At 36.9% G+C, this 27,067-nt stretch overlaps 1 protein-coding gene across 13 annotated transcripts in view; it reads right to left on the reverse strand.

Annotated features, from left to right (window-relative positions):
- Positions 1-27,067, reverse strand: part of PTPRM (protein tyrosine phosphatase receptor type M) — a 490,453-nt gene that overhangs the window by 169,187 nt on the left and 294,199 nt on the right. For 9 of the 13 annotated variants that reach the window (XM_066992783.1, XM_066992789.1, XM_066992784.1 and 6 more), the window contains 3 exons: positions 17,123-17,396; positions 15,951-15,987; positions 12,162-12,236 (listed from right to left, as the gene is read on the reverse strand). In XM_066992783.1, the coding sequence (XP_066848884.1) occupies positions 12,162-12,236; positions 15,951-15,987; positions 17,123-17,396 (386 nt within the window). The remainder of the gene's footprint in view (positions 1-12,161; positions 12,237-15,950; positions 15,988-17,122; positions 17,397-27,067) is intronic. The other 4 variants (XM_066992787.1, XM_066992793.1, XM_066992788.1 and 1 more) reach the window with 1 other exon arrangement.

Consider the following 27,067-nt stretch of genomic DNA (forward strand, 5'->3'; position numbering starts at 1 on the left):
TTTCTTTATATTGAAATCTCCTTCTCTGAAATTTAGTGACTACTAAGCCACATTTTGGCATCCTACCTCCTCTTTGGACTGAGATGTGAATTATATTCTCGTTATTAATATTTAGTGTCTGCTGTATAGTGAATTCTACATGCAGTGAAATTTCTACTTCTGTACCATGTGCTAAAATACTTGGTTAAAAAAAATATGTTTCTTTTAAAAATTTCTAGTTCTTACTTAAGGTATACAGGTCTGGTATTAGTATTATAGGAATAATTTGTGCTTTCGGGGAAATGGCTCTGCCACTTCCTTCGGTGGAAAACTTCCTTTTTTGCTCGGAAGGCATGAGTGCCATGTTATTAATCAAACCCAAAACAACACAATAGTCTCTGTAGGTAGTTTAGGGATAGAAAACTTTGAGCAAAACCATTATTCATTAAAATGGAAGCTAAAACTATTCACTGACTGAAATAGCCAAGCAAAATATAATTCTTTTAACTTACATGTAAGCTTTATTTTTCAAAATCAATGAAAGTTTTCTTCTGTAACAGAAATAGACCTCTACCAAACTCAGCAAAACCTCTCTTTCTCTCTTTGTATATTAACAAAGTTTGGACTTGTTTTTCAATGTTTATTAGTCCCTTCCAAAAACCGTACTTAGAGATGACCAACTGACTGGCCATTGTATAGAAAAGAATTACCATTAAAATAACCCTGGCTCAATAGTCTAGGAGCTGCTAGTTATGTTTACAAACAAAGGAATAAGATAAAAGTAGTCACTACCAAAACGAGATATAGATTGTTTTGTCTAAAGTGATTCTTAAAAAATCCAGACATTTACCCTCCTATTTGAGCAACAAATAACCCCTTCCTTTAATTAACTAGATTGGTCTCCTTTGATTTCTCCCACTCAAGGCTGACCACAGTTGCTGCCCTTTTTACTTCCTTTCTGGAGCTTTAAGCTCTCAAAAGGTACTTGCTTGATAAGTCTCTTGCAAGCCTTTCCATCTGAATTTCATTTATAGGTTTCCCAGTGACTGATGCAATGGGTAACTTTTAAAGGCTTTAAAGTAAGCATAGAGTTAGGCCAGATTGTCCCAGTCTGCACTGAAACTTAAGACTAACTTGTTTTGTTAGTAAGCAGCCTATTCTTTTTGATATCTATTGATCTCTACTACACAGAAACTGCTTCTCTCTAGACCAAAGTAAATGATCACAACTACAAGACTTCAGATTCTTTTGAGGCATGCAATCAAATTATTATGCAGGCAGTGCAATTCAACTCTTATCACATCTCAGCACCTACTTCTAAATTATTTCACAGAGTGGGTCAGGAAATGAAACATTATACCCCTGCATGACAGATACACTGTGATCAGGTGGCTGAAATCATGCAAAATGCTACAAGGTAGAATGGAGGCACAGAAGTGCGATGCTTCCTTGGAACATCCATCACAAGTGTCCCGTGGTCCTTGCCACAAAGTCAGAGACTGAAAAGATCAGAGACCTTGGCTTTAAAGACTCTGCCCACACTATCCATGGTCAACAAAAATTACAGGAGTGATTGCAATAGTTAATATCCTTATTAATCTCTATTATTTGTATGATAGTAGGATCTAGAAACTCTCTATCAAATTGGGAGCCTCACTGTACTAAGACAGTGGAAGCACACGGCTAAGCAATCTTTGCCACCAAAAACATACTATCTAGCTGACAGAGGCTGTAATATGCAGCTGTAGCAATTACAGGTGGGAGAGGGAGGCAAATAGTCATAAGAAAATGTAATATATAAACTCTTCTATGCTTCCTGCTATTTAACTAGCATCACTCATCATTTCCAGTAAATATAACAGTAGAAACAGATCTTTAAGATTATCTGAAAGATGGAATAACATTTTTAAGGACGATATCGGTTAGGGTGTTCCAAGGAAGGAAGGAACATAAAGGTTCATAAACATAAAGACAGAGAAAGCAGACAAAGAGACGCCGAAAGTAAAGGGCTGGGATAAAATGATATATGACAAAACAAGAAAGCACACAAATATGTCTGCGCTACTGGTGTGAAAAAGGGTGCTCCAGAGACATAGGTCCTTCTTATAAATGCTAAATGATCAACATTAGTTCCAATCCCCTATCACAAACTGCAAAATACACCTGACATGGTACAGTTGTGGAAAATGTCCAGTGTCCTCCAGAAGAATTTCCTCAGTGTTTCCACCCTCCCACCTCCACGACTGCAGACAACTGTGCCCTCATTTTTAAGTCTACAGCAGCATTACCAGTGCTATGAAAAGATAAGCCAGCATAACATGCTTTTGATTTGAGCTTCAAGTTAATTCCGGATGCCAGGATTTGAGACTGTCTTGGAGAAGACCCAAAACACATACACATTTCTAGATTAAATGAATTACCACCCTGGCTAGAGTGTTTATACTGTAAGTGACTGGCATTCAGTCCTCATCTGCTAGCCAGCATGTATTCAGCTAACGAAAGTCTTTGTTTTATTGCTCCTGGTAGAACTCCAGCTAAGGGAGAAAGTTCTCCCTCCCCTTCATCATTGTGAGCTTTCCAATCAGTGGTCCTACTTCTCCTTTGAAACTGTATTGCTTCTTTGTCCATATGGTGCAAGTTATGAGGTGTTGTTGGGCAGGGTATAATTTGTGACAGAAGGTGGTTTTGATCTTTTTTTTTTTTTTTTTTTTTTTTTTAAGTATTCTCTCTCTACTCTATGCCTCAAACATATTAGTTTTGTAAATGCCTCAGGTAAGGTCTGCTTTACTTCTCTTTTTACAATATTTTCCCTTTCTTTTCCTGGCTTCTTTTGGAAATGCTTACGTATAAACTGCTTTTTCCATGGGGCAGGGATTATGGTTTCTTTCTGTCTTGCTGAACGCTGAAGCCATTTAAGCGTTGAAATTGATGTATCCTTGTTCTCCCTCCTATGATGTGTTAGCTCTCACTATATCTGTTTTCCTGAATGTCTGAGAAACAGGAAAAACAGCACTCATAATTTAGCAGGAGAGTATCTTATCTGTAATTTATGATCCTCAGTACAATACATATTGCTGTGCAGAGATCTTCTTTCCTAAAAAAGATTTCTGTACTTTCATGAGACAACCATGCTGATTTGGTATATTGTTTATTTGGTGTTTTTTAAATGAAGGAAAAATCTGTCTTGTTAAAAGATCTATGCACAGAAGGGACTATCAAAATAAGGCTCCACTATGTAACAATAATTATGAATTATTAATTTTGTTTGTGATATTCTTTACAGAAATGTAAATATGAGCAACAAAGAATTGCATGAAAAGAAATGCAAAGAACTACTTCACTGATGAATATGACTCATTTAACTGACTATCGAATGAACAGTATCTCTCACTGGTGGATGATTCATGTTGGTGCATGTGAGCAAAAAGACTTTTTTTTAAAAACATCTGTGTTTCTGGTTGTCAGGAATAATAACATTCTTTACAAAACATGCCTAAAACAAGTAAAGCTCCTAGCTTGATACACGTCTTTTGGTCTCACCACAATATTTTTTTTTAATGGGATTTTAAACCAGGTTTCTTATGGTGGATTTTTCCCACGTCTGTGTTTTTTTTTTAAAAACGACTTGCAAGAAAACAAGTAAGCACGCCTTCATAAACAGCTTATTTTCTTCAGGGAACAACACAAAACAAAACTTTCTACTAGCTCTTTTTTCCCTTTTCTCTTAACCAAAGAAAATGTAAGTAATTAAAATTCATAAAGAACTTCCTCTCCAGTGGTCATCCTAACAGTTCAAAGCCCTCATTCAAAATAGAAGAAAGAAGGTCAAATTCCTTGCACCTTTATAGCAGAGATCATTAAGAGATGTTTAAGGCACACTCAACAGCAACACCACACCCAGAAATTAATAATCAGTATAGAAAATACAGACATGGTGTATCTTGTTCTTGGAAAACAGTAATTTTCTAAGGAAAAATTATAAATGTTCTTTGCAACCTTAAACTTTCAAATGTCCCTAAAGAGCACTCCCCATTGTATTTTACTTGGAAAAGAATCTGATTACGTATTTGTAGGAACTCATATTCTGTGGCCAAAGAAGCAAACACAATGGGGTACATCACAGATCTGCATGTCAACAAAGGGAGAGGTCATGGCACCATATTTGAAAGACAGACCCTCTCTGTCACCAAAAAAAAAAAAAAAAAAAAAAGATTAAATCCTCCTGACCCAATACGGCCTTCCTGACTGCTATGTAAAGAAGAAACTAGACATCTTTACTATCTGCTGTCTGATTACCCAAACACAACAGAAGTCAGTATGACTCCACGAGACGCAAATTTTAAGGTTGACTGAGAAGCAATGAAAACATATTTGCATGAAATTAGGTGTATACATGTAGGCCTCACACTGAATGAGGATGAGGAGGTCCGAGAAAGAGGCACCAACAAGGGAAGGGTTGGAACTGAAGGTATCTCACAGTACTTTGAGATTTAGGGTTAGCTACCAGCTAATACAGTGTGAAAGAGGTCCCACTTGCAGCCATTGGAAGTCCAATAGCATCATGTAAGTCTGACTTCTGTGAATACACTGGAACTTTTAACTTTCCTGCAAGACCTAGGAGTATAATGTACAACAAGGTGAGCTTTCAGACCTAAAACATCTGATCTTATGGTTCTCTAGATAAACTCACATCAACAGTACTGTGGGTAGAAGAGTGACTCTCTCAAATTATCTCTAAAGAAATGAAAGCAGTCAGTCCAGACTGATCCTGTCCATACATAATGAATTTTCTAAGCACATTAGCATCACTTTTTAGTCACTCGTATTCAAGTAGTGGTTAATTTATCATCACCCTCACCATGAGCATTTGAATTTCACCTATTGCCAAAAGTGACCTCTGGCTAACTCTCTGTTTTCAACACCAGACGTACTCAGGAAACTATACTGAAAAGTGCTAAGGAATAGCAGATGTCCCTGAAAATTTATTTCAGCTGTCATCTACAAACAGGAAAGGTGTGGGACTGAAGCCTGAAGAGGGCTCTGCGCCCTCAGAGGAGGTAAAACATGGTTTTGCCAGTACCTGGTTGGCCTCCACTTAGCAGGGAAGATAGGAAGTTAGATCACAGCAGCATTTTGGAGCTGACCTACTCACGGTGAAATTCAGGTATAGAACTTGAAGTTTTTGAATGGACTAACACAACTGTGGACAAACATAACTGTTTTATTTTCCATCCATGAACACAAGGGATCACATGCAGCATGGGAACTGAGTAATCTGGAACTAAGGGTAGGAAGGAGTGATGTGAGGTACTGCCTTCTACTGCTGCTGCCCCTCAGGACTTGGTTATAGGAACACTCATGAACAGTTTCAAACAGAAAGTCAGTGAAGGCTTAGTTACTTTGCCATTAGGAGGAATGGTGTTGGTGTGGGTCTGTGTGCAGAGGGCAGAAGGACAACACAGTATAGGAATCCCAGCGGTAGGCCTGTACATCCATTCTGGCCTGTTCTGCCACTGGCTCATAGATGAGGCTGATTTGCATGACCAGCCTCCCCAGCTCTTGTATCCCTTAATGAAGTGCTCTTCAGAAATCCTTCAATAACAGAATTTACTTATTGTTATTCACCACCTACCTGTTTTCTTGGAGGAAATCATAACATATAGCTCATTCTACTTAAAGATATATGAAATTATATATGTGATGATGCATGTGTGGTAAAAATATATACATGCAAGGTAAAAATATATTTGCTATAAATTTATAAAAGGCAGGACAAAGAAAAAAACTTTTTTTAAAAAACATTTCCACTTCAACACTTTTTTTGGGACAGGAAGGTTCATTAGAGGAACTGGAAAGGAGAATCAGCACAAGAAAGGAGAAATAATTCCATGGAGTTCTAAACCTTGTACCAATACAGTATAATTTTTGTACCAATAATTCTTCTGTTCACATTTCAAAAGCATTTACAGTATTGCCAATAAAAAACTGTCCAAACTGAAGCAGTGTTAGACAAACCAAGATCCTAGTTCAGGAACAAGAATAGACTAGGCCTCCTATGAATGTTTATTACTAATTTACATTTCATTTTTCATGTATTTCCTGTAGGTTTTAGGAGTTACAGAAAAATGATGTCCAACTGTCATATTTGATTAAGAATGCCTTAAACAGTCATTTTTTCTCTTCAATCCTTTCCGTATCATTTTTAATTATCAATGCATTTAGTCATAAACAGAAGCTGTCGAATTAATTCAACAGCAGCACACTGGAAAACGTGTTTTGCTTCAAAAATATTTAATGTTTGGTTCTGATCAATGACGATTTACATTTTTTCCTCTGTTTCCCCTCTGTTTGTGTTTCTGATGCGAACTCAAAAGATGAAACAGAACCTAAAACTACTGTACTTCTCCTGATCTCATCTTAAAACCATGTGAGACGGCAACTCCCATCCACTTTTCTGCAAAACTATGACTCAACATTCATTTGTACAGGTGCTTTCTATTTACACGAAAACTTCCCAGTGGCCAGCAATAACAGAAAATCAGATGAGCAGAAGGACATTAAATTTCAAAGTTTTTGAAAAATAAAGGCTTGAAAATACACAAGTATATTTGAATGCCTCTCACACATCTCTAAAATCATTTGCTCTTGCAGTCAAACTCCCATTACTGCAGAAAAGGACATTAATATAAAGTCTGGAGAAGTAACTGTTGAAATCCCAACAGTAACTATACTCATGGCTTGCAGAGTGTTGAGATATTACTCTAAGCAGACAAATGCTGCTTAGGCATTTATTGAAATTTCAGTTATTTCAAGGAATCTTAAAGTGAGTGAATTGCTGAAACATTATTTTGCCCAAAGTAGTATATTCCGTCTTTTGATTAAAGCTCACAGTATTACCCTCCACCTTGTACACCACTCTAACCACAATACACTGTAATGTTAGTCTGTACATTAACACAGATATAATCCATGTAATATCGCATTACATGTTTGATAACTCTCCAGAGATACCAACACCAGATTTGCAGTACCCGAGAACTACAGGTTATTTTACCCCAAACCGGTCCCATATTTTCTTTCAAATTAAAATTCTAATTGCCTAGCATTTTATGAATACAGTCAATAATTACAGATGGGAAACATTGAAATTCACAGGTTTTTTCAGTTACTAATTATATCTCTGAGTTTCTCTCTCTTCCCTTGTCTCTCCTTAATTTTTCATTGTTGTACATGCAAAACATGTTCTGCTTTGAATGCAAAAATCAGAGGCATCATTTCTTGATACAGAAATGTAATAGCACACCACACTGCATACAAGCATGTTCTAAATTACTAATATTTTTGTTTTGTTTTGTATTTTCTTCTTCTCTTCCGATTGCTGATGTTGAACTATTTTGGATTAGATATGATAGTGACTGGTACTGCAGAGATGGCAGAAATTTCTTAAATTTGTTAAGAGTTTATCATTGTCAGTTTATTCATATTGTTATTTTTACAATTGGGTTTTACCCCATCCAACCTCAGACAGCCTCAAAGATATTCTCATATGAAGATTACACATTGCTGAGCAAATAGATTATTTTTTGAGTTAGGATGAATTGCATGGACTTGTCTTTAGTGGCTGGAATTAAATTTTGTGTCAATCTCTTCACTAAAGAGTTGCTTGATATAGACACGTGGCATTATGTTCTTTCAGCTACGGATTGGGACACTCACGTTTCCTAATCAGTTAGTTGTGTACTTGAGGGATGTAATACAGGTACTACAATGACTATTAACTCGGTGGCACCCATCTCTTTAATTCTTCTGAATAAAAGACAAACTCCAGTCTTTACAGTGCAGAAAGTAACTATTTAGGCTATTTAGTCCTTCCTAAAGGATAACAAGTGATTAATATTTTCTTCTAGGTCAAGGGATCCTCTCCAGCTGTTCCCACCCCATGTTTGTAACACCACTAGCTCTGACCATGCAGTGCCAGGGTAGCTGATGAATGCAGATCTCTTTTGCCAACCATTAGCATCAATGGCCTGAGCAGAACTGCTGCTGTGACCCTCTACAATTTATCTTCTCTGCTCTCCTATTAACACAGGAGAGTTGCAAAGATCCCACCATCTCCAGTCCAACCAGTTCAGAGTAACCAGGAGTAACCAGAGCTGACTGGGAGGAGGACCTGAATCCTCAATTAGAGCCTTTGTTTTTTCTGTAATAGTTTGAACACATTCAAAACTAAGGCTGTCAGCTAATTTTCAGAAAATCTTGTATGAATTCTTATTACTGTAAAATATGAACAGGAGTACTTAATATCACTAATAGAATCACATCAGTAACTGACTCCTAATCAGATCAGGCTCTCTACTGTCTACAGCTGGAAAGAGACTGTATTATGTGTTGTTTCAGCATTTGTGAATAGTTATTAGAATTATTTTTAGACCCTCTGTGTAACTGTTTAACTTCAGCTCTTCCTCATCTGCTCTATGGAAAATGTACTTACATTTAGAATTTGAGCTGCTTTGGCTGCACTGTCTTAAAAACAGAAAACCTGACATTTGACTCTGTAATGTACTAGGGAAAAAAACAAAAAGGAGAGAAGGCAACACTAGCTCCCATGCCACTGCTGTATCCTCTTAACATTTTCTTGTAACTATACTGTTTTATAGATGAAACTGTCATTGCAAAAATGACAAATATAACACATAAAAGAACAAAAATGGGCAATAAATCACAAGTGACACTCCGGCCCATTGAAATGCATTCAGCCATCGCTGCAGAAAGTGGGAAGATTTCCTCTTGCTTTACATTCTGCCCAGCTGAGCAGGAGGATCAGGATCCTTGAAAAACTGGTACAACAAATGCTGGGGCTACAAGGTAATAACAGGCCTGGAGTTTCACTTTGAAGAGTCGGATCCGTTCTCACCTTGCTTTCCTTGTCACTCAGCCATGCAATGGCACTGTAATATGGCTTTGACATTACACCATACAGGTGTTTGCTCTCCCTTCAATAACAATGCACAACTCCCACTGATGTAAATTATAATCAGAAGTATCAAGGGAAGAATAAGGTCCTATTCACTCTGAGGAAATGTCCGCACATAGCTTTGTTATTACAAACAGCACTGCAGCGTCAACTAGGAAATCTTGGATTCTCAATTACCCAAAGCAGCACTTCCAGCTTCCATATGTCAAAATACATCTAAGTCAATGCTACATGGTTCAGGATGGAGAAAAATGAATGTGAATGTCTGTCCAGCCCATGCTACTATACCTCAAATTACATTGTAAAGGAGAAGCCACAAATACCGATAAAGTAATTACCCCAGTTCTATTCAACAAACTAGATAAATGGAAAAATGGTCCTTCTCAAATACATGCTGCTGTTTTTGTGTTAATAAACAAACTGTTTTCAGTAATGATGAGACATGGAGCAATAAATCCGGAGGGAAAAAAGAAACAAACAAAACAACAACAAAAAACGAGGCTGAAATTTAATCGATCTATGATTTCAGTTGATGTTTTTCAATTTTACACTGGAATGGCTGATAACAGAATCTGACCCAGACTATAGCAATACATCTCACATATTGAATTCATATCTGAAGAAATCTGTATATTTTATTATGCAGCTAACTTCGTAAAGGAGGAGAAACCAATTAGAATTATTTTATGACTGCTTTTAACATGGCTATATAAAATGCTGCTCATTTAGACCTTAAGGTATGCAGGGTAAAATTCATATAAGCTTTAAGACTGTCAGTATCATTTTAAAAAATCTTTTAAATTCTTAAGTATTGGTCATTCTACAAAATTTCTGACATATTTCGTATCTGATTTGTACCAAGAATTTTATCTATGAAGACTGTATAGCACAGAACTCCCACTTCCAGCTGCATGTGTAATTAACAATGGGTAGTAAAAAGGGCGTTCTATGGAAATCAGTCTTAATAATATCTAGCAAAGTGGTGGCTGCTCCAGTAAATCACAAATGGAAATACTTTAATTTAAATATAAGTAGTTCAGACATATTTCAACAATTAAGAAAATGCCTGAAAGAATGAACATCCTAATCACAATTCCAAGCATGCTATTTTATCAGAATGCAGACAGAACAGAATAGATGAGGACCAAGTGAATACCAAATATGGACAATTTAAAACTGTTACATGAAATGTCTCTTAGAAAATAGTGAAGCAAAATGCAGATGCTTTCAGATTTCTCAAAACCATACATTTATGATTCAACTTTAAAGTCAAGATCATACGGTCTCCTGTAAGTGATAACTTCTTTGTTAATCCTCTAAATGCTTTCAACCATAGAGTAAAATTAGGTTTGTTTATTTAAACTTGGAGACTGTATTGCAAGGACTATTATGCTTCCTGTATACATAGTCTTTTCTTTTGGCCACCAGATGTTAAAAGACTACCCTTGCTACGGCCTCCAAAGGAGTACTGAAGCAAGGAGGTGCTGTCAAGATATTTAGGGCAAATAGCAAGTGATCCTATAGCTAGAAGTCATCTTACTTTTATATGAAAAGGAGGAGGAAAGGAAGGACAAGGAGGAACTAATAATTAATTGTTTATAAATTGCACTAGTAAGGGTCAGGTTGAGTTGATGATGGAGGAAGTGCATGTGAGTTGGCTTGAAAGCTAGGCTGTATTATCATGATTTTCTGAAAAGGACAATCTTTCAAAAGCAGTAACAATATTTAGGAATGCAGCCAAGATTCTAGATTTTCATTATGCAAGAAACACCAACTTCCCATCAGAAAAAAAATAATAATAAAAAAATCCCTACCCTGCCCTCCCCACCACCAATTACGTATCTCCTCAAATGCTAAAAGACAAAAGCAATTTATTGATCTCAAACTTTGGTGCTGGGTGAAAAAGCGAGGACAAGGCATTAAATAGAAAATGCTCTGTAATGTTACTTAACAGAGCTGTAAGCCTTGTAGTAACTGCAGTTGGCAATATGACATATGATATAATAAATATATGATTTCCACATAAAGAAGTCATTTTACATGTAGATCCTTTCCACGGTCTGGGAGTCTGTAGGAGAAACGTGTTGGGAGGATGTGTTCCCTCGTGCCACTAGTAAGCATGCCACTAATCCTCTTTTCTTGGGCTGAATTATTTACCTGCCTCTTGTTAACTATTGCAGTATCCAGATGCTAAGGATCTGAACTCGCCTTGTCCCTCAGATGCCCCGGTAGCAATATTTACATACTCCCCAAGTAACTAAGCCAGTATTCTTGAAAAGGGCAATGATTTTATCATATGCTAAATGCTGATGGACTAGGTTTAACTTCCCCTCCTACATATTCCATTAAACTCACCTTAGATCTTAGAAATTATTTTAGTGCTCTTTGTTTCTGTTTGAAAATAAAAAGGCTTGCAAATCCCACAAAAGCTTTACACGTGTTTATTTGCCAACAAAAGTAATACTTTCCCCAAGTTCATAAAGATTTTTTGGTACATTCAGAACTGGTCTTCAAGCCACACTGAGCCCACAGTAATTGTCTCACTTGTACACTAAGTTTACTTAGACAATTAGGCTCAAAAACCTTACGGATTTGTTCATTTTTATGTCTCACATCACAGGTTATTTTGCTTTAAGTCTAGAACGCATGTATGACATAATTATGAGGGAGGCAGTTTTCCTTTTTTTTTTTTTTAATTTATGCATATTTAAATGTTGCCAGAAAATATGACCTTCCCAACACTCTGCAGAAAAAAATAATTAATACAAGATCTTAGCCCTAGCTTACACATGCAACTCATGAACCTAAAATAAATGATTTAGATATCTTGTGTCTTGATCTAATAACATAGAAAAAAAAATTAAACAGGTACACAGATATATATCTATATTCAAATTGTGACTGAATTTATGGATGGAGCAAGGCTAGATCTCTTCACAAAATCAGGCTTGAAGGAACATTCCACAGATCACACACACACAATGGAAACATGCAGCGGAGTTGTACATACAGGGATGTGTGTGTACATTTTGGTGCCAAGCACACAATTTAATTTAATTGAGCCGAAGAAAAAAATTCTAAACAAAAAGAAACTTTTAACACAGAAAACTATTTATGAGCAGAGAATGAAGAAATCATCAGGAAAAAGGAGCCAAAGAAAATGAGACAAAAATGGGCATGATAACTTGTCTATACTTGAACATCTGACCTGTTAGTTGGTCGTCGCCTGCAGCAGGGGCGATGCGAATGTATGGTGTTGTAAGCTGAGTCACGATTATCGCAGCTAAGGCAAAGGAAGATTTCCAGGTCAGCATGCATGAGGGAAAAAAAAGCCAGACTGAAGCTAGGCCAGCAAGAAGAATCTTGGTCAATAGTTTATTGTGTGAACTTCTTACAAACAAAAAAGAAAAAAAAAGAAAAAAAACACAAGTTCCTTTTCATCCTCAGTTGTTGTTAGTTTGGTTATTCTGCGAATTAATGAGCTTTTGTATGTGACTTACAGGAAGAGGACTCAAAGCACATTATTTACATATAATGTGTTTGAGGAAACTGGAGACTGTCTGGCTTTGCTAGTTGCAGCACCGGGCTTTCTAAGTGAAACTTAACTGCCTACTCAGATTTTTCTAATCTTAACTTCTCTGTGTAATTTTTAATAATTTCTCTTTTTGTTTTCTTATTTTCTCGTGGTATATTTTTCCTATATTTCTTGTTAAGATAATTTTCATGTAAAACTTTCTTGAGCTAGCTTAGATTCATTTTTGTTCTACCTGCTAAGGTCTTCATTCTGAAAATACACAGACTAACCATATACTTAACATTCAGCTTACACAGAAGGACCACTGACAGTCATCATGCTTTGAGTTAGGTGTGCATGCAACTGTTTGAGGTCCAAGTTTTACGTGTGTTCATGTTTTACCACTAAGACGAGAAAAAGCTGAAAAACCCAAATTGTTTGTGTGCCTCAAGTATTCTCAATTTTCTGTAACAATCCCTGACTGGTACATACAACTATTAGCATGGCTCACAGTAATAAGATACTACATTTCTTTGTTTGCCAGCAGTTCTATGATTGTCTCTAAATGGTTAAGCACACTATGATACATATATATTAAGAAATATAAAAAAAAAATTAAAAGGTCAGATCCAACATGATGCAGCTGGAGAATGATGCAAAGAAAAAATATTGGAAAATTAAGGAGAAAATTATATGAAAGATCACTAATTTACATAGAACAGCCTGGGTGCTATTAGAAATGTGGCAACGAGTGAGGAAAATAGATCATCTACCATCTGCAGACAATTAAACTCAAAACTGCTGCTGCATAATATTTTGAAATATCCCTCTGCAACACTGAAATGCAGTGTTGATAGTAGCTGCTAGAGTACTGTTGCTATTGGATTTAAAATATTATAATATCCTTTTCTCTCTCATAATTAATGAAGCCTTCCAATATTGCAAAATTAGAACAATAATGTCTCCCTCTTGAGAACTGGAATCCTAGGAGATAACCAAGATGTCTCTATCCAGACAGTGTTGTAAGTCATATCAGGAAATATAGTCTTAATATAAATCACAAAACACCACAAAGTTGATAGCAATAAACTTGGAGGGGTTTTGGAATGTTTTCAACTTTGTCTGCTGAGATTTTACAATCATTTAGCTTGAAGAAAGAGGAGGTATATGAAGGCCATATTTCAAGCAAAATACGACAACCTTTATTACCACTGGTATGAAAATCTCTTCCTGATTTTTGTTTGTTTGTTTGTTTAATTATCTTGTCAAAAATAATGGGAGTGGAAACCCTGCAGTCTCCACATTTGTATATAAACCAAATACTCACAGAGGTCCTAGAAGGCTTTCTCTATAGAAAACTAAGAACAGAAGACTCTGCATCATAAGAATATGCTGTCAGATGCTTCTCCAAACAGTCAGTGGCAAAGGTTCCCTCTGACTTTAGCAGAAGCTGGAGGAAAACAAAACCCAGTATTCTGATCCTAAATTACAATCACAATTATTGGAATCAGGATTTTTATATGATCTCTAAAAAGGTGGTGGTGGTGGTGAATGTGGACAGAAGGGGGCAGAGAATGGGACACCACTGCAGATGTGGTGACTTCTGACCTACAGACAGTAAGCATTTTTGCTACTTTTTCTATTCCATGTGTGGTAAGTCCACAGAGGGGACAGTAGTCTGCTTTTCTCTGGGGGATCCAAAGGGAAAAAAAACTGTACATACAGGTATGATTTATATTGTATTACAATATGTCACAGTCTACATTTTATTTAAAAATATATATATATATAATTTAAAAATATAATAGAGACATTTGGTTTATAAGCATGGTGATAAGTGCTTTACAGAAGCCCACCCGGAAAGTTTAGCACTAGGAGCTATAAATGACTTAGAGGACACTTCTGACTTCAATGTTCTCACAACAACCACTTGCATTATTTTACAGGCTTCAAAAAGGTATTATGAAAAATTCGGAAACAGGCTTTCAAAGAAAAAAAAGTATGGAGATTTGTTTAAAATAAAAGCTGCGTTTCTCACATCTCCATTGCCAAACGTGCTACCTTGTTGCTATGGAAGCTATTCCAATTCATGAAGTTACCCCTCACTTCTCAAATGAGAGAGTAAGATTTTTCAGCCGATCAAGTAATTGAAATAGCTGAACATCCATTAGTGATCAGGAATACAAATCTTCAAATAATCTAAAACCCATTCCCTAATCACCTATTCACCTATCACGGTTTGTGAGGTAATGTAATCCATTCCTGGTAACACTGAAACTCCCAGAAAACAACACAGGATTCCACTTTGACCTGAAATTAATCGCTTTTATATTTTATTAGGTTAGTGAAGACATTTGAAAGCTTGCTATGGTTTAATAAGCAGCCAGTTAGTAAATTAGAAATGAAACTACTCCTTTTGTTTTTGAAAAAAATAGGAAGAGACATAAAAAGTGCATTGTCACATTAGGGAAGATCCAGCCATTCAACAGAGGCAACTACATGCTAACATTTCAGCTACTTTAAGTAATGAAATTCTCATCCATCATATTTAGATATAGTGGAGGTGGGAGAATTGTGAAGTCTGCATGTAAAGGGAATCTTGGAGGAGCCAGTTATATTAAGGACAGTCACTAGGGGACACGCATGATCTCCCAAAAGCAATACTGGCACACAGGGATGAATTTTTTGTGTCATACTCTTACCAGGTGCCCAAACTGCATGGCAGTGTTATCTGTTCCTACTCAGCAGTCATTCCTTTCCCTTTCCTCTGCTACAATCTCCACACGACCATACTATCCCAGCACTTATTTTTCATGCCTTGAAGCTGGCACCAGCTAGAGGTGCTAAAAAGATGAGACTACAAAGATAATCACAGACAAGTCCTAGCCTTCAAAGTTAAATGTATCAGCAATATGTTTATCTTTCCTGTTTGGGGATCAAACTTCTAGATGGCACTGCCTCAATTATACCACCTTGTCTCATAAATGGTAGCATGATGTGTTGACATTCCAATAAACTGAGCTGTTCTGTACCATGAAAATGAAGAACATGATTTCTCCATTTTTCTTTCATCAAGCAATAAAGATAGGATAATTGCTTATGAGTAAGGGGTGAAAAAACATTTTCACTACTAATGAATATGCAGCTAGTATGCACGCCGTAATTGGCAATTTTACAAATCTGTTATATATAAAAATTTCCTGAACTGTTTATTGTGAGATCATATAAAAACCCACAGAATATATTTTAAAAATACGTGTTCAAGTAAACAACTAAAAACTAGCAACACACTTATTATTAAGAACAAACAAACAAACAAACTTCTTAAATCTCAGCTAGAGATGCAAATGAATCCTTTAAAATTCTGGGATAGGTTTAGTGATGCCTTTTAGTAATATAAACATTTCTGGAAGCTTGCAAAGACCATGTGAAGGAAAGGTCAACAGACCAAAATACAGAATACATGACATAATATGAACATACCTTTTGTGGCTACCCTGACGCAGTCAATTTTGGTTTCCTGTGTCAAATAAAGAGGAAAAAGGTCACATCTTGTGTTTCTAAGCACAGAAATTCATCCATGATTCTGTTCTTGAAAGTACTGATAAAATGTGAGGGAAGTGTTTATTTAATGTTCCTCATTACGTATTTAACTGGTTATTAAGCAACTCTGATGTGCTTTCATAATATGGACAAACACTGCTTCAGTATGTTACATAAACATTTCAGTTAACATTCTTCTGAAAGTAGAAAATACGTGAAAGATTCTCAAAAGCACAGGCAGGCATTCGGCTTTTTCCTTTGGCAACTTAATGACCTTGGGAGATTTTTCTTTTTCTTACAGATAAGTATAGTTCTAAGCATCATGCTAGACAATTTTAGAAAGAAAAAATAATCAATGGTGTTTCACATTTCTGCACTGTCAGTGCACTGTGAAAGAGGGACCATTATGGTCTCTGGCAGAAAACATTTCCAGGCTGTCAGCACAGACAGCCAAAACTTATCAAGAATTGAAGGGCTCTGGGTAGGTCTGTGCAGGAAATGAAAAACAATTCCAGGAAGAATTAGCCTGATGAAACATGATCTGTGAAGGTCTTTTTAAAAACTTTTCATTTCAGTTCCATCTACTTATTTTTCTTTTACTGTTTGCAGAAAGAGTAAAAAAAAAAAAAATCTAATTCAGTCAGGGCAACCAAATGAGAAAATGGGAGTTGAACACGTTATAAACTAATGCAATGGGGTTGGACAGGCCAAGACAGATGTGCTAAAACCCACAATCAAGTTTGGCTTAAACTTAACGAAAGGAATCACAATACTCTTCTCTTTAAAGCAAGAAAACAAAAAGAAAAAGGAAAGAAAAAAAAGCTGATCAACTAGGCTCATTGGACAGCTTTCAGATAATGACAGAATGATAATGCACTGCTTTGCCTGTTCACTATTGACAAAATGTGCTGTTTTCCCTTCCTCTTTCCTGTAACCTTTAATCATTAAGCAATAACGTGTCAGGAAAACTGTTAGTTTTAAAATTTGGTGTGTTAAATTTCACGGTTACTTCATTTTCTCATTAGCAATTACATTGGGCACCTTGCTAGTTGGTGCCCATCATCTATTCTCACACAAATAGTGTATAAAACCACACCTGCAATAAGACTTACCCCATTGGCTCTGCTAGCAGCTTGAAAATAGATGCTGTAGCTCTTATGAGGAAGAAGAGGAGTGTTCCAGAAACCACTGTAGGTTTTGTTATCACCAATAGTAAAAGGCTGAGCAGCTTGTAAACCATTGGCTGGAAACTCTGCAGCAAAGTAGTACTGGGAATTCAAAAGTGAGGCATTCTGGAAATGAATGGGCACTGGATAGCACTTCAGGATCTCAGTTGTCTTTTTGGTCCTCCGTGGGCGTTCCTCTTCAACAACTATTTGATAAACACTAAGAGTATAGAAAGGAAAGAAAAAAAAATCCATGTTATTTTAAGACTTGGGTAGTCAATTCATTCTAAGACCATGATATAGAATACCAGTGGTTATGGAAAAAAATATATACCTGTAAAAAGCAAAGGACACGGAAAGAAAATGTCATTTTGGTATTCACGTGTATGAATTTATGGAATAGATTCATGCTTTCAAATACGTGCATTTTGTTTTGCAAAAATAAAATTAGCCATACACACCACAGCTCTTCATACAGCAAATGCACAGAACACCTTCTCTCTTGAACTTGAAAAACTCTTTTGTACAGAAAAAGCTTTCTTGATTAGTGCTATAGCATAGAATTAAGTATTATTTTGTTCACAGAAATAAATGTAAAGCTATAGAATCCATCTTCTAACCTGTTTATCTTCTCTAAATAAAATGAAATAATAAGATAAAAATGAATAAATAAACTATAAAGAGACAGGGAACAGTATTTTCTTAACTGTTGACATTATAACTATTTATAAAAGCACACAGAGTAAATTACAGTCTTTTAAAATTTTGGTGGCATATTGACTGTTCCTGAGCAAGAACGAAGCACTTTTTGATGGATGTTATTTTCACTCGGCAAAGCACTTTTAACACATCTTAGTGATAACCATGTTTTTAAGCGTTTCTGCATTCCGCAAAGCAATTCAGTTTGTACTTGTATGCTTCGCTGTACTGGGACCTAGAGGGAACAGTCCATTCTTCTCCACTGTAAAGGTGCGGTGGACATTCAGGCAGGAACAAAGAAATAGTGATTTCTGCTGTATATGCAAACAGTGAAATCATTATACCCTTGCAGTTGCTATAAAAGTCTGAGTCAGTGCTTTCAGATTTGTGAAGTGGGAAGTCCATGTCTCTAAAGAGGACTTGCTTGCGAGTTTATTGCTTCACTGCGGACCAGTGATTCTTAATCATTACTTGTCTCCTGGAATCTCGAATCTGAATAAGCAAGTCAGTACAAGTAACCGATGTTAAAGCGACGAGGCGTCCACATTTTTGCGTGTCATCTACATTTATTTTATTTACACAATTTATGATATTTCAAGTCCCTAATTCATAAAACCCAGGAATCTCTGGGTAGGGCATGCTCCATTATGAGGAAATAGCCACACAGCCTGCTGATCTGTTGTCCCCACTCCACCATCTGTAGGTAGATGCATGACTCTGCCCAAAGTACAGGGATGCTTGCGCTGGGCTTCTCTGGGTCAGTCTGGACCAAGCAGGGCTTATTAAGCCTAGTCATATATAAGCACAACCGTGACTATTCCCCTTCTGAAGGAAAAGCTGCTTTAGAAATAAAAGAGCTGACTTTGTGCAGTCACCATGCCAGCTCATGCCCACTTTGCTTCTGCACCCGCTGGGGCTCCGCTACACTCGAGCTTCTCTGAGCAGCGGCACGGACCTCTCCAAGCCCCTGCACTCATTACGGCCACATTACTGACTCAGAGCACGACCTGCCTAACACAACGCCTCTGTCCTCACACTGCCTTTGCATGCTTAGGCAACGCTGTGTGCTTGTACAGCTACATGCCCTACAACTGGACGGGACAGGGAATGCAACACCGAGAAAGGTGCGACAGCTTTGGATACGAAAGATCATCTCTAAAGGAGTGGCATTGCTGTGTTTTGATTTCTGGCTGGGGAAACCCAGTTATCAACACCCAGGTATGGCTATAGATAGAGAAAAATGAAGGATTGCAATGATGTTTTGATGATGATCTTAATAGTAAATTTATAATGATACAGCAACTGGAATCTCAGTCATACACCAGGACAGCACGAAGCTAGGTCTGCAGAGCCTTCGTACCTGATTATCACCAATCCTCTTGGCCCTCTTACTGCTTTTTTGTTTGCGTGGTTGTGTTTGTTTGTTTGTTTACCAGAACAGGCCCTATTCACTATGTTTTTAAGACTTACCATCTCCTGTAGGAGACGCTGCACTTTCTATGCTCACAAAAAAATGCCCAGAAAATGAACAGAATTCTTACTACCTCTTATTGTGCCTGAATTAGACCTTCTTCAGGGTGGACATTTAGTTTAATATTAACCGTAACTGTCTTCAGGAAGATGTATATACATCTGTAAACTCCCATTAAAGTCAGTGGAGCCTAGAAAGCTATTCAGTTGACCCAAAAGAAGATACCTGCTGGCTCGTCGAGTCTTTAAGGTCTTCTGCCTGTACAGACTAGCTCTCCACTGACTGTAGTAATACTCATCTCACACGTAGAAATCTGCAAGTGGACACCTAATTTTAGATGTTTGAATCTGAACCTGAATCCCATGCAGAAAGCTGCCTATGTATAAGTAAAATTAGTTACAGCCATGGAGACAAACAAGTGCCTTTAGGGCCCACTTGGAGACCAACGTCTGTACATTCTGCAGCTCTGTAAAATGAAGTCTACGTATCCAGCAGAAAGATTTTCATTAGCTGATTAATTCCATGCTGCGTGGTAAATGAAGGTCAATACATGGCAACCTTCCTGTGATCCTATGAGAACTGCTCTGTAAAAACTAACCATGAAATATATAAGCTTAAAAACTAATCAGTCACTACAGTCACGTTTTTTCTCTTCCAAATCAACATTTGACATGATTTTAGCATTTAATTTTCTAGAACAAAATATAGTTGCTTAGAAGTAGGATTTCAAGCTACTCTGAAGAGAGAGTGTTGACTCTTCTAGCTACCAATTTACAGTGAATCTACAGTAAATACTATTTGAGAATTGGAGTATTGGGAAAAAAAAAATATAGTGATGTAAACATCTGCTCTTGCAAGGTGTGAAACCGGACACACCTGCCTAATACCGCAGCAAAGATAAGAATCCCTCGTTCTCACTGAGGCATGACAGACAGTACATTAAGTTTTGGATTTGGCCGTCAGCCTTCAGCAGAGTATTGTTACCTTCTTTATGGTATCAGGACTGAATGTAAGAAGGACCTCAGACCAGACTAAGTAATATGACTTATTTCAGTAGTGGTTGAAATGTGTACTCTTCATTTTTCACTCAGCGATTATAACTAAAGACTGCAGATATTTGAGAGACAAACCTGTCATTAAATTGCTCCTTTTCCTCTTGCAATTCATATTAGTTATATTGCATGCACTACTCCTTGTATATTACATTTTAAATGCCTGCCATCTATTCATCTTCAGATACACTAAAGAAAGAGCTACGTTGACTGGAGCAATTTCAAACTCAAGATGCCTTTTCATCCTTACTCCGCAAGACAAATTAGATTTGCAAGCATCTAGACCTCAAATCTATTTGCTCTTTAATAATTTAAGAACTAAAAGGTCAAGCAGCTCTTTTCTGTTCCCCTTTATCAAAGTCCAAGTGCTAATGAAAAATAACTAAATCCTATCTGCTGCCCATTTGCTACATACTGCTGTTTCTCTGATGTAAATTAACACATTATAAGCACCTGGGTCAATGGAAACCTGACAGAACTTTTTGAGTGATACCTTTTACATTTGTATAAGTGAGATCATCTTGCTAATGAATTTTAAAAAATTACCCCAATTACAATTACAATCCAAAGGCTTTCTCTAATTCTTATTGTTAAAATTGCTTTCTTTAATACGTAACAGCTCAATTGCCTATGCTGAAAAGGGTTCAAGTCTAATAAATTGAGCTAGCACTGCATCAGAACTCTATTATTCCTTTGAGGTATTAGTCATATTTCCTGCTTATTTGAAGTTGCATTATTCCTTTTCCACACCTCTACATTTCAGAGGATAAAGTCTTCCTACCTGTAATCCAAAAAATAAAATCTACACTATAGTGAAAGGTGCTGAAAGTGTATCAGCTATTGGTAGGACTTAAATTGAACTTTCTGAAGGAAAGAAATGTCATTTGAGTTTAATTCACATTATGCAGTTCTACTGTAGAATTCCAATGCCTTCGAAATTGAACACAAAACCTACTTTCATATAAGCTGAAACTTAGTGTTGCATCAAAAAAGGAACACATGACAACTATTGTTAACTTAGGATTTAAGCACTTCAAATTTGAGGATTAAAAAAGGTATCTGAAAAAAAAAGAAAAAAAAAAGATGCAATTTTTAAACTGTGTTTTATTTTAACAATTGCAAAACGGTTCCAAATTTAAATGATTATACAGAGATACAGATCTAAACATAATGAGGACTGCAATTTTGGTTAGCAATTAGACATACCAGGCTTCTCAGATATTTACTGAAACTGGGTTGCTTAAATTAAAATGATTTCTCAATGCCTCCTAAATATACAGATTTTTTTTTTCAGACAAAGCTGAAAAAAAGGTAAGAAAGACAAAAGAAGATATTTTAACACATTAATCAAAGATGCTAAGAACATTTAGATATTAGAAAAATAAACCAAACATATGGCACTGAAACAACTCAAAAGAAGACTTAAGTGTATATTTACATCTGTTCTTAAGTACATGAAATGCTGGGTGTTAGTCACTTTCTGAATCAGGAATTACATTACATTACTGGAATGCAGTAAATCAAGTATTATTTAATTAAAGTCTCATTCAAAGCGAGAAAGCCATTTCCAGAAAGGCCTACTGGATACAAGAATGGATTTCAGGATTCTTAATCCATAAGTCCTTAAGATGTACTATCTGCGTATTTCCTATTTCCTATCAATTGAAACTGATGAATTTGTAATTACAACTCCAACCAAAAGTAATTCCAAATTGAATACAAAGGGAAAAGAAGCTTGATTCCTTCACTCTTGAAACGTTTGCCCCTTTTTTTCTCTCTTAAATAGTCTTGATGCTTCACCTAGCTGGATGCAATTTGTTGAAGCCATCAGAAATGAAATATATATATATATTTTACAGAAGAAAGATGGCCCAAGGACCTGCATCTGGACTAAGGTTATCTGGATTTATTTACTGGTATTAATACAACCTTTGTTTGTGATCCTAGGCAAGTAAACAAACAATTCTGTGCCTCAGTTTTCTAGCTGTGACATGGAAGTTCAAGACCTTCTTTTCTATTATCCTTGAATATATATATAAATTTCTAGGTAATGTACAAAGCCTGCAAAGCTGTTAAGCTCCACTAGTGCTGTCCTGATAAGCTGTGTAAACTGTTGGGCTATTTTTGTAGATTTTGTTAACAGTGACACTGTGGAGTCTAATTTGAAATTTTCTGCTCTTTATGATAGGGCTCTTTGTAGTTTCATTCTTCTTTGTAAACATATTTAACTGGTACATTTTATAGATCTCTATCTCTTGACTTGCATGCATGCTTTCTTTTAATGACATCAGGTTGAAACAATAGAATTACTTTTAATGTACATACTGACCATTATTTCACTTATTTATTCCTGTAACACTACTTTATCTGTAAGCTAGAATCAATTCACTGCATTCTTCTGCTAAAATACTGAAGTTACAATAGACAGCAAAGTTAAGAAACCCCAAAACTGCCTTGTTATCTCAGTCTTATGTCCAGGAAAAACTCAATTGCTCAAACCATAACAGTCTGCAGGGTCCCCATACTTTCACCAACAAGAAATTTCACCACTTATGTGAAGTGAAAATGTGTTATTAAAGTTCTTCTGTGATGCTTGTCAGAGACACAGTCCTGCCATGTAAGCCTCGAGCACTTTTAAATCAGTTGCTTTATCCATGTCTTGCACCTAAAGCTTCATATATTCTTGTATTTATGTTTTCATATATCATGTGTTAAGCCACAAGTTTATTATTCAACACTGCTTCTTTATTTGAAAAAGGAAATCTTTGGGCAATTTTTGGATATAACCTTCAATATAACTTCCTCTTGATCTCTGACATCAGATGTTTCTGATGTTCATAACTCATATCCATAGGGAGTAACATTGGAAATTTTGATCTATTCCTTTTTTGACACCTGCCCATACACTGTACTGTATTACTGTAGCCCATGTTAAAACCAAAACCTTAAATATTAAATTAAATATACCAGATATTATATGTAAACCATGTCTTGAAATAGAAAAAAGGGCAATTACTCTTTAAAGGATAGGATTTATAATTTATAGTTATCAGCTAAGTAGAGCTAACTCTCCTCCTACTGAGCAAGGCTCTATGTATTTATTATAGGCGGTATTAAATAAAGGTGATAATGAATATCCCTGATTTACCAGGTGCCTCAATGTAATCATGACTTAGGCTTTGTCAATGGGTTGGAAGGTCCAGCAGCACATAATATATACTGATCAGAATATACTCCAACTGCTGTCATTTTCAGTACAGACATGAAATGAGTGAACCAACTGAACACAGCTGAATTTTGCACATTTTGTCAAAGGGCGAGGTGGATGTTGCTAAACTATGCTTTTTGTGCATGTCAAACAGAGGCCACGGCTATATTCAAGATCAATTTTTACAGGCTGAGGGGATTGGGAGCAGGAATAATTGTTCCCAGGGAGGATATTGTCTTGGGATAAGAGTAGTCTGAAAGAACATAAGGTGTGCAGTTTATTTGGGAGGGGTGACTTTGCTTGTCCATGCATACGTGAAACAATGTCTATGAGATTTGAATCTTTTTATTTTATTTTATTTTTGAAAGTGAGTAGGCACTGCAACAGGTGGGACAGAGAGGAGATCAGTGACTGCATAAACTTCAAGCTTATGATATAGCAGTATGGAGTAAGAAGGAAAACCAGGCAATGTTGCAAATAATATTGGCAACAGGGAAGCAATCAAAATTCTTGCAACTGTTCAAACTTAAGTGCAGGAAGCAAAAATATCTTGAGCTAGTTACTTGTTGGAAGTTGAATGGAATGATTCTACTTTCACACCCGGCTTTATTTTCTTATTTTGCAAGCCTAGAGATAAGTCTGGTTAACTTCTCCAAGGCAGGATTTATCTTCATTCTCAGGAAACACTATGACTAGCAACTGAAGTTTCCAGCCCGTGGCAAAAGTTCCACATTCAAATTGCGGAGAGCCACAAAACTTTCTGAATCAGACCTAGAGTGAACACAACAGGGACTAATACAGTACAGCACCTCCATTGTCATGCAGGGAGCCCTATTTCTCAGATCAATCAAAGCAAAAATACCTGTAAAGCTGTAAAGGAGGAGATAAGACAGCTTAGGTTCAGCCCCTAAAGATACTGCCAAATGTAAGCTCTCAGGTGTTGTAATAAAGCTTTATCTTCACAGACCTAAGTCCATTGGGGAATGGTATCTGGTTTTTAATGTAAAACTCCTAAGCTTCTTTGTCACTGTCCAACTCTTTCATATGGACAGTCTCAAAGACTTTAAAGTCAATATTTACAAAAGGGATTTTCTGGGAAAAAATACATCCAAGCAAATCTCTTTTTAGCATTCCTGTGTATATATATACAGGAAATCCAGACAGGTCTCATGTGGGGACTATTATGTCACTGAAAGGTAAAGATATTTTGCTTGTTCTTTCCTCCAAGGATAGTCACCAGGGGAGTATATGACAATGCATTCAGTTCCCTGGAGAATGAAAACACTTGCTATATGATATCTTAATTGCAGCAAAGTGAGATGTGCTCTGAAAGTGGTAAAGCATTAGTCACTGTAAGTTCATCATGGATTTAAATGTTTCTTACAAACACAGAAAAAAATCTCTTTTGTGAATTTGTACTTTCTAGGATTTCAGAGAGACACGTAAGCCTGAGCTCCAAAAATTCTTAGAAGAAAATCTGAACGAAAGAAATATGAGACAATGACACACGCTCCTTCTACCTTCCTGCGGCCAGATTGGTGCCACGTAATCTTGATGACATAGTGTATTTCATTTTTTCCCTTAGTTCCTAGTACAGATTCACTGTCTTGGAGAATCTAAGAATACTAAGTCAGGGGCAGAGAATGTCCAGCAGATCTTTGGCCTTTTAATCTTAGACAATCATGAACCATTCATAAAATGTTTGTGAAGTGCTGCGAGTTTATGATTTTTTACATTTAGATTTAGTTAACATAAATGATGACTCAAGGTACAATTTGGTATTGTTGGCAAATACATCAAAGAGAGAAGAGGAGAGAGAAAAAACCTTTTAAGGTATTCAGAATTCAGTTTGCAATACTTTTTTTGTTTGTTTGTTTTAAGGATAGTAGATTGCAAACTTGTAAGTGGCAGTAGTCTGTATTCCATCTCAAAACACATATGATGGCCTGCAGTTTTCACTTTCTTCAGTTCATCCTTTGCAAAATCAATAAATTCAATACATATGCTAACCTACCCTTACTCAAAGCAAGTGTTAGTTCACTACTAGAACAGTGTACTAAAATTGATAAGAACCATTTGATCACCACTTATATAAATGGTGACAATACATAATGCCAAAAATAAATGTGACACAAGAGCCTGCGCTACTTTAACTCAGATTCATTGATTGGCAAGGGAATCAGAACGTTCTCCTAGTCCTTCCAGCTCACCCAAATCCTGGATAAATATTGATGAAATTTTTCTCCTTCCCTTCCCTTCCCTTCCCTTCCCTTCCCTTCCCTTCCCTTCCCTTCCCTTCCCTTCCCTTCCCTTCCCTTCCCTTCCCTTCCCTTCCCTTCCCTTCCCTTCCCTTCCCTTCCCTTCCCTTCCCTTCCCTTCCCTTCCCTTCCCTTCCCTTCCCTTCCCTTCCCTTCCCTTCCCTTCCCTTCCCTTCCCTTCCCTTCCCTTCCCTTCCCTTCCCTTCCCTTCCCTTCCCTTCCCTTCCCTTCCCTTCCCTTCCCTTCCCTTCCCTTCCCTTCCCTTCCCTTCCCTTCCCCCTTCCTTCCCATCCCCCTTCCCTTCCCATCCCCCTTCCCTTCCCTTCCCTTCCCTTCCCTTCCCTTCCCTTCCCTTCCCTTCCCTTCCCTTCCCTTCCCTTCCCTTCCCTTCCCTTCCCTTCCCTTCCCTTCCCTTCCCTTCCCTTCCCTTCCCTTCCCTTCCCTTCCCTTCCCTTCCCTTCCCTTCCCTTCCCTTCCCTTCCCTTCCCTTTCTCTCTCTCTTTCCCCTTCTTTCTCTATTTTTATTTTCCTCCCTTCCTCCCTTCCTTCCTCCCTCCCTCCCTCCCTCCCTTCCTTCCTTCCTTCCTTCTTGTCTTTTTTTCCCTGGGTATAGAGCCCTGTGGTTAATTATGTTTTGATTATTTAAATGCTAGTGCTCAGTTAGGACTGACTTGGAAGTGATACTACCACACGGCTACACAAGCTTAAGAGATATCACAGAATCACAGAATCATCTAGGTTGGAAGAGACCTCCAAGATCATCTAGTCTAACCTCTGACCTAACATTATATGTTAGAATTAGGAAGAACAGGATGACATGGATCCAATTATGTCTCCACAACTGCTACATAGATTTCTGCACCTGGAATTCCTTAATCCCAAAATAGTTTCCCTAATCCTACTCTCCAAGTGGCTGACTACTACTATATATTGATACAGTCAATTTGATGAGGGACAAAGTATTAGTAACTCTCCATACTTAGAAATAACCACATAATTCTAACCATATTTTTGTCCTATAAAGATGAGTGTATACCTCCCTTTGTCAATGATAAAGTAATTTTTTTTTCTTATTATTTCTTCTGCTGAAAAAAATATGTTTTAAACCACTGCAGGCCTCAAGAAAAATGATGATCAGAAGCATCTCACTTTTTCTGAACCACTTACATCCTCTCTGTGACTTGCACTTTCCATATTTAATAT

The sequence above is a fragment of the Anser cygnoides genome, chromosome 2 (assembly GCF_040182565.1).
Source record: "Anser cygnoides isolate HZ-2024a breed goose chromosome 2, Taihu_goose_T2T_genome, whole genome shotgun sequence".
In the NCBI taxonomy this organism is placed as follows: domain Eukaryota; kingdom Metazoa; phylum Chordata; class Aves; order Anseriformes; family Anatidae; genus Anser; species Anser cygnoides.